At 37.5% G+C, this 13,261-nt stretch overlaps 1 protein-coding gene across 10 annotated transcripts in view; it reads right to left on the reverse strand.

The window, feature by feature from the left end:
* Nucleotides 1–13,261, reverse strand: part of PICALM (phosphatidylinositol binding clathrin assembly protein) — a 122,497-nt gene that overhangs the window by 46,091 nt on the left and 63,145 nt on the right. For all 10 annotated transcript variants that reach the window (XM_062196827.1, XM_062196828.1, XM_062196825.1 and 7 more), the window contains exons 6-9: nucleotides 12,309–12,420; nucleotides 10,029–10,135; nucleotides 8,155–8,196; nucleotides 3,452–3,537 (exon numbers count right to left, since the gene is read on the reverse strand). In XM_062196827.1, coding sequence (XP_062052811.1) covers nucleotides 3,452–3,537; nucleotides 8,155–8,196; nucleotides 10,029–10,135; nucleotides 12,309–12,420 — 347 coding nt within the window. The remainder of the gene's footprint in view (nucleotides 1–3,451; nucleotides 3,538–8,154; nucleotides 8,197–10,028; nucleotides 10,136–12,308; nucleotides 12,421–13,261) is intronic.

The following is a 13,261-nucleotide window of genomic DNA, read 5'->3' on the forward strand; positions in this document are numbered from 1 at the left end:
ACTGGGTCATAAAATGATCTTGCAACCTTGCATGGATAGGTGCTATAATTATGAACTTAATTTATACTATTAAAACCAATACTTCAGGTGATAAATTCTACCCAGTGATATACAGGGTTATAGCAACTAGAACATTATTGATTTAAACACACATTCACTGTATGTATTAGTCTTTTTTTTAATTTTTTATTTTTTTGACAGGCAGAGTGGACAGTGTGAGAGAGAGACAGAGAGAAAGGTCTTCCTTTGCCATTGGTTCACCCTCCAATGGCTGGTGCGCCACTGCCGGCGCACCACACTGATCTGAAAGCAGGAGCCAGTGCTTATCCTAGTCTCCCATGGGGTGCAGGGCCCAAGCACTTGGGCCATCCTCCACTGCCTTCCTGGGCCATAGCAGAGAGCTGGCCTGGAAGAGGGGCAACCAGGACAGAATCCGGCGCCCCGAGTATGTATTAGTCTTTTTTTAAATTTAATTTAATTTTTTTTTTATTTTTGACAGGCAGAGTGGACAGTGAGAGAGAGAGAGAGATAGAGAGAAAGGTCTTCCTTTGCCGTTGGTTCACCCTCCAATGGCCGCCACGGCCGGCGCGCTGCTGCCGGCGCACCGCGCTGATCCGATGGCAGGAGCCAGGTGCTAATCCTGGTCTCCCATGGGGTGCAGGGCCCAAGCACTTGGGCCATCCTCCACTGCACTCCCGGGCCATAGCAGAGAGCTGGCCTGGAAGAGGGGCAACCGGGACAGGATCCAGTGCCCCAACCGGGACTAGAACCTGGTGTGCCGGTGCCACAAGGCAGAGGATTAGCCTGTTGAGCCACGCTGCCGGCTGTATTAGTCTTTACAAAGGGTTCATGAGAGAGGGGGAGACTGCCTCTTTTAAGCCCCCTGAGAAAGAACTAATGCAATTGGGAAAGAGCTCACATAGTCCCAGGAAAGCTCTAATGGTACAAAATACGAGTTTCCTCACAGGAAAAAAAATCCTTTACTGACCAACAGTCTAGGTTTTTGCAGTTATACTACAGAACATCAAAGCATGAGCACCAGTAGTATATAATGCATGTCCAGGTATGTTTCCCATGGTAACAACACTCAAAGATGTCATCTTCAGAGGATTTCAGGTTTGTTGAAAAGAAGAGTGGTTTCAATCGAATCAACAGTTCACCTGACACCTTTCTATGTTGAGCCCTTCTGCTAAACTAGAATTTCATTTTCAAAGGTACTACACATATACGATGTATCATCTCTCATTGGCAGATTCACAACAAACTACCTCCCTTCCCCTGTATCAAAAATCTCCCCATATATAAACCCAACACTAAATTCTAGGATAGACAAAAATATGTGCTAGAGAATTCTAACCTAGGGGCTGGCGCTGTGGTGCCAGTTCCAGACCCGGCCTGCACCCACATAAGAGATCCAAAAGAAGCTCCTAGCTTCAGACTGGCCCAGCTCTGGCCATTGCAGCCATTTGGGGAGTGAATCACCAGATATAAGATCTCTCGGTATTTCCCTTTCTCTGTCTGTAACTCTGCCTTTCAATTAAATTAATTTTTAAAAAATCTATTAATGGCTTTTTACTATAGCAATTATTTAAATCTTAATAAAGATTCAATTTATTAAAGATGGATACTAAACAACTAACAACTAACATGAACCAAAGGAAAGCTCTTACTATGTGAAGGTTACTTCAAAGAGTTTATGAAAAAAGTGATATCAACAGACAAGATTATTTTGGTGAATGATTCATGTATAGTTTTTTCATAATCACATTTTTTACCAATAAAAATTTGCATAAGAAAACAGAATTATTCAATCCATACAAAAATCATGTTACATACAAAATGGGTATTAGAGGATTTATGCTTTTTTTCAGTATGCTAGGTTAACTAGCTTTTTTTAAAAGATTTATTTATTTATTTGAAACTTACACAGAGAGAGGAGAGGCAGAGAGAGAGAGAGAGAGAGAGAGAGAGAGAGAGAGAGAGAGAGAGAGAGAAAGAGAGGTCTTCCATCCGATGGTTCACTCCCCAATTGGCTGCAATGGCCAGAGCTGTGCCGATCTGAAGCCAGGAGCCAGGAGCCTCTTCTGGGTCTCCCACGCAGGTGCAGGGGCCCAAGGACTTGGGGCATCTTCTACCGCTCTCCCAGGCCACAGCAGAGAGCTGGATAGGAAGTGGAGCAGCCGGATCTCGAACTGGCACCCATATGGGATGCAGGAGCCTCTGGCCAGGGTGTTAACCCACTGCACCATAGCACTGCCCCTTAACTAGTCTTATCCTAGAAAATTCACTGAAATCTTAATAAAAGGATTTAAATCAATGCCATGAACTGGCATTAGAGAAAAATGATGAAATTGGAACTCAGACATTCTAGGATTAAATCCTAATGTTAATACTACACAGGGCTATTGTGAGGTTTACATCAATTAATACAGAAGATACAATTAGGGGCCAGCATTGTGGTGTGGTGGGCAAAGCCAGAGCCTGCAACACCAACATCCCAAATGTGGGTTAGTTAGAGTCCCAGTTGCTCCACTTCCCATCCCGCTGCCTGCTAATGCACCTGGGGGAAAGTAGCAGGGGATGGCCCAAGTCTTTGGGCCCCTGCACCCTTGTGAGAGACCTGGAAGAAGCTCCTGGCTCCTGGCTTTAGTCTGGTCCAGCACTGGCCATTGCAGCCATTTGGGGAGTGAACAAGCAGATGGAAGACTCTGTCTCTCTCCATCTTTCTGTACCCTGCCTTTCAAATAAATAATTTTTTTTTAAAAAAAATTATATCATATTGGTGCTGTGGCGCAGCTGGTTAACGTCCTGGCCTAAAGCGCTGGCATCCCATATGGGCGCCGGTTTGAGACCCAGCTGCTCCACTTCCTGTCCAGCTCTCTGCTGTGGCCTGGGAAAGCAGTACAAGATAGCCCAATTGCTTGGGCCCCTGCACCCACGTGGGAGATCCAGAGGAAGCTCTGGCTCTTGGCTTCGGTTCGGCGCAGCTCCGGCCGTTGTGGCCAATTGGGGAGCGAACCATCAGATGTAAGACCTCCCCTCTCTCTCTCTGTCTCTTTCTCTCTCTCTCTCCCCCTCCTTCCCTCCCTCTCCTTTGTGTAACTCTGACTTTCAAGTAAAATTAATAGATCTTTTTAAAAAATTATATAATATCATACAAATAAATACATTATCAATCATCTTTCAGAGAATTTTCATAAACCAATTCTACACCAAGAAGTCATTGTTACCATGTTAACAGATGCTGACATTTTATAGAGGGTCAGGAACTATTCCAAGAAATCACATGTACAAACCCATTCGATCCTGATACCAATTTTATGCGGTTGATTACTATAATCAAACCCATGCTATAGATGAATAAAGTTAAATAATTAAAACTTGAGCTAGAGTCATCTAGTCCCTAAAAAAAAAAAAATCACTTCTGCTCTTTGCCGTATAAAGGATGTACCTGCTCGCAGCTGTAGAATCTTTGATTTTCTTTCCTTCCAAGGAAGCTAAATGTTGTTCCAAAGCATCAAGAAGACTGCTGGGGGCCTGAAATTGTACAAACATTAATAATTTCACAACAATCAGCTCACTGTCCAAAATAATTCAAGTATAATCTAACTTATGAAAGCAACAAAAAAAGCTATGCTTCTCATACACTAATTAACAGAACTTTAGCCATTCAATGAGAATGACAAATATATTTGTATTACCTAAACTTGACTACTTGTAGATATTCATACATTATGAAAAATATAAAAATTCAACCTTATGTTAACATGAAACATTAAGAGCATCCTGCAAGTACTTAATTTTTATTATATTTAATTATAAGTAAAAACATATTTCTAAAAGCTACACTACTGAGCATGGAGCAGGTAATTAGTACTTAATGAATAGTTCAGAGTGCCTAAACATTACTTTTGAATAAAATGTCACTGAAGTCTAGCATCAAGGAAATGCTAATTAAAATCATAATGAAACACATCCGTTCACTCACTAGAATGCTTAAGGTTAAAAAGACTAGCAACTTGACCTAATTTTACTCCTAATTATTTACCCAAAGGGGATAAAAAGAAAAAATTAGTCAACAAAAAAAAATTGCAAATAATCCAAAAGTCCATCACTTGCAAAATGGATTTAAAAAAAAGTAAATTCGCATAATGGAATACTGTTTCAGCAATAAAGAAGAATAGATTACTGGTCCACTCAATAACATGGGCAGATCTCAAAACACAAGATGCCAGAAATTAAGATTAAATACTTGTATGATACTATATGTACAAATTTTAGTTTTCTTCTATGGTCTCTGGCTCAGAACCCCCACAGCCCTTGTTATTTCCCAAGCAACTAGAGTAATGCTGAGGTGCTTTAGGCCTCAGAAGCAGGCTTCCAAAAGCAAAGTCTCTCTCTGACTCTTCCCTGCCCTCCTTCCTCCTGTTCCTTTTTCCTCCCCAAGGCAAATAGAAACTACAATGTCTCTTCCCAAGGTGGGTCATAGAAACTAAAAATATACTCTAATCTCCTACTTACTCTGTCTTGGAAACTGGCCATAAAGGAATTCTGTTTCCTCTCCTGTCTGACAAATCCAAGATCATCCCCTTCAGAAGGGACCCTGCCCCAAACCCAGGAGGAAGGAATGCTCTAGAGAATCCAAAAATCTGAACAGCAAAGCCTTGCAGGGTTTCCCCACTCAGTGCATTAACATTATGATCATACCCTTTATATTTGATCACATTTTACACGTCTGTCCACAACTCACTCATGCCTATGCAATGAAGTCTCCTTAAAACCCAAAAGGATAGGGTTTGGAGCAATTCCAGATAGCCAAACACATGGGAGCTCCTGGTGAGATACCATGCTTGGGGAGGACACGGATGTTCAGCGCCCACATGCCTTGTCCTATGCATCTCTTCACCTGCATCCTAATAAATCTGTAACGCTTAATGTTTCCCTGAGTTCTGTGAGCCACTCTAGCAAATTAATCAAACATGAAGAAGGGGTTGTGGGAATCCCACCTTATAGCCAGTTGGTCAGAAGCACAGGTCAAACAACCTGGAGCTTACAACTGACATCTGAAGAGAGCGGGTAATATTAGGAATGAAGTGTCAATCTGTGGGATCTAACACTATTTCCAGGTACATAATTTCAGAACTGAATTGAATTAGGGGACACTCAGACAGTATTTACGGCAAAACGGATTGCTTACACAGGTGTGCGGAAACTTCCATAAACCACATGTCAAAAGTGATCTGTGTTGTGAGAATACAGTAAGAGAAACTGAGTTTGAGTCTGTATTTCCACTATATGTACAACTTGTTTGATTCCATTCATATTAAACTCATGAACTGATAAAATTATACTACAGATTGAGTATCCCTTGTCTGAAATGCTTGGGACCAGAAGTTTCTCAGATTTCAGATTTTTTACTATTTGCATATGCATAATTAAATATCTTGGGATGAGACCCAAATATGAAACTAATTTATGATTCATATATATTTCATACAAATACCCTGAAAGTAATTTTATGCAATATTTTTAGTATGCCTGTGCTTTTATTGCAATCCATCACATGACATCAAGTGTTTAAGTTTCCAACTATAGCACCATATTACCACTCAAAAAATTTTGGATTTTGGAGCATTTCAGATTTTGAGATTAGGAATGCCTAACTTGTGTTAAAAATTCAAATATTGTATATGGAAGGGGTAAGGACTTACTGGAGGGGGGGGCACAAGAATTGGGGTAATGGAATTTATCTTGGTCTTGTACAGAGTGTTGGTTATACAAATGTTTATATTTACCAAACTTCAGTGAAATGGACATTAACCTGGATTTTTTAATAGTTTTTTTTAATACTCTTGGCCTATAGCTCAAATTGCAATTTAAAAAAACCATTAATTACTTTAAAAAGGAAACTTTTTCAGTGTGTAGAGCAACAGCTGCTCACTTTAAGTAAAGCAAATATATCCATGACATTTACAAATCCCAAAGAGCTAGCATTTGACATCCAGTTTCTGACATACAGAATCTAAAGACAGAGGTGGCAATATCTAGCTAATTTCTCATCATTTGTGACTTTAAAATTTTCTTTTATTCAGTAGTTTCCCTAAACAGCAAATACTAAGATCTTAGCACAAGGGAGATAGAGCACAAAATCATTTAAAACCAAATGCTAGATCGTAAAATTGAAGCCTATATTGAATTGATAAGTGACCGTCTGGGCCCAGCAAAATGTCTGCTAATTAGCAGGCACAGCACTGTTTCAAGAGCTTTCTTTTGATGGTAGGGGTAACATTTAAGAGGCTCTTCTAATGTAGGAAGCACTGTGCTAGGTACTTTGTATACAAGGCATATATATATATATATATATATATATATATATATATGAGGCAGACACCATTAGCATATCCATTTTACAGCTAAACAAGTCAAAACAGTGAAAATTCAGTAATTTGTTCAAGATCACGTTTCTGACACATAGCAGAAGCCAAAGAAATGGTTCTAAGGATGTCTGACTTTAAAGTCTATTTAGTAATATTGCCACTGAATCCTAGATTAAAGCTACAGTCATTCAAACTGCAGTTTCTTCCTTCTGAAGGGTATAAATTACGGCTTACAAATATTAAAGTACCAAGGTATCAGAAGGAATGACAAGCCATTTCTAAAATCCCTTCCAGATACATCTGGCTATTCTTCAAAGTCAAACCCACATTATAAAAAGTAAAGGAAATGTAATGTTTCACATTATTAACAGCTATTTATAACAAAAGAAAAAATAATCTAAAATTTCTACTTTCCTGCATTGCCACTATTGAAAATTTTTTGAATTACCAGAAGAATCTCTGGCAAGTCCCTCTGTACAGATATCACCAATAAAAAGGGAGAGAGACAGGATGGACAACCCTGTCTAATTATAATACAATGATTATTATAGTACACATAAAGACAGTATGTAACTTCTACATATTGCCTGAGGCTGAGAAATTTTAAACAAAATAGAGGGGAAGCTGACATAACAAATGGCATAGATAATGGGGGAATCTGAAGCTGCTAATTATTTTATACTGTACATTGTTCATGCAATGACTCTTCTCACAATTAGCCCAGGATAATATGCTCGATATTAATGAAGTAATTCATCTCATGTTGACATACACAGGAGTGCTTTATATACATATTCCCCTTCACTAGATCTATTACCATTATCCTTGAGATCACATGGATAAATCTGAATGAGCACAAAAAAATCCAGTAACAACTACTAACATGACATTATTTAAAAGATGTACCAAAACAAGGTAAAGGAGATTCCAACTGTTAAAGAAAGCGTTGACCCAAGTGTTGTAAGGATAGTTGGTGACAGGTACTTTGTTTCTTAAAACTGTTATTAAAACATTGAGAATAAGCCAGGAAAAAAAAACCTACAGGTATGAAGTCTGTTTTATAGAAATTTTTGAATATGATGATGTTAAAGACAATATAATCATAAATAACACTGGCTAAGTACTTAATGCTTTAAAATTTTTTATGTATTACATCATTTAATTTCCCAAACTACCACATAAGATAGATACTATATTATCTCCAATTTATAGGAGATGAAACTGAAGCACAGAATAATTTCCCAAAGTCACATGAACAGCTAATGATACAGCCAGGACTCAGACTTCAGCAGTCACCCCAAAGCCTGCTCTCTAAACCCATTACTATGTTTTGAGGTTTATTCCCTACTACCTAAGTCAAATAGCCCAAGTAGGTTTAAATAATCTATTCTGATAAATAACAGGAAAAACAACTTCTTCATAAAATAAGTCTCTACCAATTTTACAGTGAAAAATTTTCTTTTTAAATAACATTCAATAAGTTCCATTTCCAAAGTTTTCCCTTTTTTTGGATAATGATGACAATGAGAAGCAGAGATGAAGGGGAATAAATGAAGGAATGGTAAAGCAGGTTAGGGCACCAACATAAGAGGTAAGTAGATAATTTTATGTAGTAATAATGCTGGAACAATCTTTAGCAAAATATTAAAATCTGTCAAGAAAAATCACACTGAGTTCTTTGTCACTAGGGACTATGTATATTACTCATCTCAGTACTCCTTATAGGTGGCTAGCACAGACAACAAAAAGTGGATTGATATTTTAAGAATATACTTACCTGGGAAAGGTCTGGTATATCACCTCTGTCAATTCCAACTTGCTGTAAGAAGAAGCAGCATTGTATTTAACAGATAAAATTATAATAAAGATGATTTATAAATGAAATCTGAGATGACATCTATAGTTACTACTGGTAATATTTCAGATAGACTCCATAAAAATCAAGAAATCACCATTTCTAAGAATGGCTTAGATTTTTTTGATTGCTCCAGAAGTTCTAACAGTAGGGGAATTTAAGTTGGAAATTCGAAAGTATTTAAGTTACCATTATCAGGCCCATGAACACCTATATAAGCAATCTGAAAAATCCAACTGTGTCATATATAAAAACACTATTGCAAAAACAAGAAAAGTTAACCATAAACAAGTTCCCTGGGGCACAAAAAAGTCAAACAAATGATAACATTGACTTTACCTTTCTTCATAAAATATGCTTACCCTGTCAATTACCAGAGAGGATGCTTTTGAACAGCTATGTTCAATAAAGTAGATCAGATTTTATATAAATGTCAAGTGATATCTAACCATGATGTAACTATCTCCACAAAACAATCCCAACAAACTTTGATGTTGTTAAGGCACTAGACAACTTCCAACAAAAAATATAAAACTGATCTGGGTCTTGTGGCACAGCAGTTAGGCCTCTGCTTGGAACATCTGAATTCCATACTAGAGTGCCAGGGTTGAGTCCTGGCTATGCTCCTGATTCTAGCTTCTTGCACTAATTTATATCCAGGGAGGCAGAACATGATGGCTCAAGTAGTTTGATTCCTGCCACAACCAGCATTGAGTTCTCAGCTTTTATCTGGTCCTGCCTCAGCTGTTATGGCACCTGGGGAGTGAACCAGCAGATGAGATGAGAGCTGGTAAGCGGGTATAGGTGGGTGTATGTCTGTGTGTATATCACAGCATAAATAGTGCCTTCTTCAGGTTTTAGTATGTGAAACGAAATAACACTGATTTCTCTTTGAAAAATCATTAAATCTGAAATAATTTTCAGTAGGCTTCATAAAACAGCTGATTAACAACAAAGCTATTTTTTTCAAATGTCTCAACATCTTATTCCACCCTATTCCATCTGCTACATAATAGCATGACAGTAACAGAACCTAGAAAATGTGCTAATTCCAGAGTAATATACTGATGTAACTGACCAAATTATTCTGGAAAGACATCTAGCAATGATGGGTATGGGAGAAAGAAAACAAAACAAAAAACCCTTAAGACCTGTCTCGGTGTTAGCAAAATAATGCCTATGTGGATTATAATTGCCTTCTGTGGCAATTTCAGAAAATTGTTTTTTAAGGAGATTTGCAAGATTAGATTACCTTTTAACCAACATCTCTAGTTCTCATAATCAACGCTAAACAATAAATATACAACATCCACTTCTATAGAACTAAATCACTTTCAACTACATGTCTTCAGAGTGAAGTCTCACTGAAAGATCTGTACTGACACTGAATATTCTCTACCACATAACAGAATAAACCTTCTAAAATACATGACTATTTCCAAACATAAAAATTACTGCCACCACTGTATGACATCTACCTAATTTCATAGAGAAGTAAATAATTTTAAATATATTATCTTTCATTATTCAAATTTGAATATATTTTATATATTTTATTAAGTATATTCATATAACATAGATTCATTATAGTGAATTAATTTAACAATATAAAAGGGGGCTTCAAAAAGTTTGTGGAAAATTTGTATAATCTTCCAATACCATTTTTCCAGGAACTTTGAAGCCCCTCAAATAACTTACCATATTTTAAGACTTTGCTTTTATTAGAATTCTGATTACCTCAGAATCCATACTTACAGACAAAAAGTAGGAGGCATAGTTACTTATACACACTTTACCTCTGCAACTTTGAGAAACTCTGAGATTCTTGTCATTCTAGTCAGGAACTTCTTATAGATGTCAAGACCTTCTTTGCACTGGTTCTTTTTCATATCAAAATATTTTTCTGTCAAAAAGTAAATGCAAAAATATTTTACTTACATAAAAATAAGTCACTAGGGAAAATAAATCACAACTCCAGAGAGATCATATAGGTCTCTCAAAGAACATACACACATTCTGGCAAAACATACCAATCTTAAATTAGCTCAGATATTTAACATAAATTAGAAGAGTCACTACCATTATACTAAAATGGAAAAGTTCATAATACTAGTTTGTTTCCCAATACTACTTTCTTCACAATTCCCTAAATATACATTTACAAGTAAACACAATCATACTTTACTCCATTTAAAATAGCACTAACATCTATTTCCAAATATTCTTACTAGTAGCACATTAACAAGGACTGAACTTCACACCATCCAAATGGCATATATCAAGCAGCAGTAAAGAGCTGCTGTTTAACAGATAAAAAGCAATACAAAGTTTATATTACACTAATCATATGGTAGAAGACTATGCCTTCTACAGCTTTATAAAAATGTTTTTCATTTGTAAAAAAAAAAAATTTCCCTATACCAACCAATGGATTAAAATATTTCTGAACAAACTTGTGTATTCCAGCTTATGAAAGACCAATTTAAATGATTACTTTAAAAGGGGTGAGCGGGACAGCAATGTGATGTAGTAGGCTAAGCCTCCGCCTGCAGCACTGTAATGCCATTATCAGCACCCACTTCTCATCCCTGCTGCTCCTTTTCCAGCCCACCTCTCTGCTTATGGCCTGGGAAAGCAGTGGTAGATGGCCCAAGTGCTTGGGCCCCCTGCACTCATATGGGAAACTCAGAAGAAGCTCCTGGTTCCTGGCTTTGGATCGGCTTAGCCCTGGCCATTGCAGCCATTTAGGGAGTGAACCAGTGGATTGAAGACTTTTCTGTCTGTCTCTCCCTCTCTCTCTTTCTCTCTGCAACTCTACCTCTCAAATAAATGAAAAAAAAAATGTTTAAAAGGGGTGGGGAGAAAATAAGCACACTGAAATGAACATACTTGACATATGACATTTGATACTTTGATAACCTTTGCAGATAGTTACTTGTCTACTTCAAAGCCAACTGAAATGAGAATTCCTAGGCAAGATTAACTACATCCCACCTATGCCACATACACAATAATTCATCACAAATTCATAAAGTATTTCAAAAGTAAAAGGTACCATTAATAAAACTCTACTCACTGGTTCGTTCCCCCACAACACCTGGGGATGAACAGGCCACTGTCAAGAGCCGGTAACTCAATCCAGGTCTAATATGTCTTAGGTGGCAAGGACTCAAGATTCTGAGCCATCACAAGCTGCCTCCTTAGGATGAGCATTAGCAGAAAGCTGAAATAGGGAGGGGAGCCGGGACTCGAATCCAGTCCTTCAGACACTGGATGAGGGGATCCTAAATAGCACCTCAACCACTATACCAAACACCTGCCCCTAAAATAATTATTGATTTTTAAATTGAGTTTTAAAAAAGATCAATTTTACAGAGTTTATTATGGAGTAAATCTATGGAAAACAAGATTTTTCTGATATAAAAAAAATGTTGATTTTACCTTTTTCTGATTGTGGCAAAATATACATAACATAAAATTCACTATCTTGGGGCCAGAATTGTGGTATAGAGGGTATCAGCCATTGCCTACAATGCCAGCATCCCATATAGCCATCGGGTCAAGTCTCATCTTCTCCACTTCCCATCCCTATTAACAGACCTGGGAAAGCAGAGGAAGATGGCCCAAGTTCTTGGGCCTCTGCACCATGTCAGAGACTACAACGAAGCACCTGGCTCCTGGCTTCAGCCTGGTCCAGCATTGGCCATTGCAGCCATTTGGGGAGTGAACCAGAGGACTGAAGACCTTTCTCTCTATCTCTGTTTCTGTAATTCTAACGTATAAATAAATCTTTTTTTTTTTTTTAATTTTACTACCTTAATATTTTTAGGTTTCTAAAAATTAATAAACTACACAGAAAAAAATCAAAGATACACCTAAAATCTATCAAGTTCATCTGAGCTGAACATTCTGGATCTATTTAATCACTTGGATATACATGGTCATATATAAAACCCTTTTCTCCAAATAGTTAAAGTACTTGCATATCTCAGTGAATTTTCAGACAGCTTTAAGTAATAACTCAGACATTATTTATCTACATGACATAAAAACCAAAATGTTCTTAGATTACTTACCCAACAGGTTAATAATTCCTTCATTGTACGCTGCAAACAGTCTAATGGCATCTTTGAACAGGAGCATGAAGGCAGCATTTATTACCCCATTTGTAAGTTCATTGCTATTAACCTGGAACAAAATGGGAAAATAAGATTAGCTAATCATCTTAAAATGATAATGACAAAAAGACTTCCTTTCAATTAAAAACAGTAAATTCAAGCCTTCAGGCATTACAGAAAAAAGATTCTTCCCTAAATACATACATAATGAATATTGTAATACACAATTTTCTCTAGATTGTTGCAGAATTACAGCCAAATCATAATTTTTTATTTTTTTATTTTTTTTTAGTTTAAGAGTTCACATCAACAAAAGAGTCACAAGTAAACAAAAACCTAAAAGTCTGGGGCCGGCACTGTGGCATAGCGGGTAAAGCCGCCACCTGCAGTGCTGACATCCCATATGGGTGCCGGTTCGAGACCTAGTTGCTCCACTTCCGATCCAGCTCTCTGCTATGCCCTGGGAAAGCAGTAAATGACTCAAATACTTGGGCCCCTGCACACGCGTGGGAGACCCGGAAGAAGCTCCTGGCTCCTGGCTTCGGATCGGCGCAGCTCAGGCCATTGCAGCCAATTGGGGAGTGAACCAGCGGATGGAAGACCTATCTCTGCCTCTCCTTCTCTGAGTAACTCTAACTTTCAAATAAATAAATAAATCTTTAAAACAAAAAAAAAAACTAAAAGATTCAATTAAGTTGAAAAAATATGTCATTGAGTATGAAAGCGACAGTTTCATTAACTCGTAAAAAGCCCTCGACTATATTTCAAAAGTATTTTCATTACAAACTCATTTCAACATGAAATGAACCAAGTACAAAATAATGTTCATTTCTAGGTAGAAGTTCACAAAAGATTACTAAATATTTTTAAATCAGTAAGTATTTATTACAAGGCCCCAATCACTAAGACTC

Source organism: Lepus europaeus, chromosome 7 (genome assembly GCF_033115175.1).
Source record: "Lepus europaeus isolate LE1 chromosome 7, mLepTim1.pri, whole genome shotgun sequence".
Lineage (NCBI taxonomy): Eukaryota > Metazoa > Chordata > Mammalia > Lagomorpha > Leporidae > Lepus > Lepus europaeus.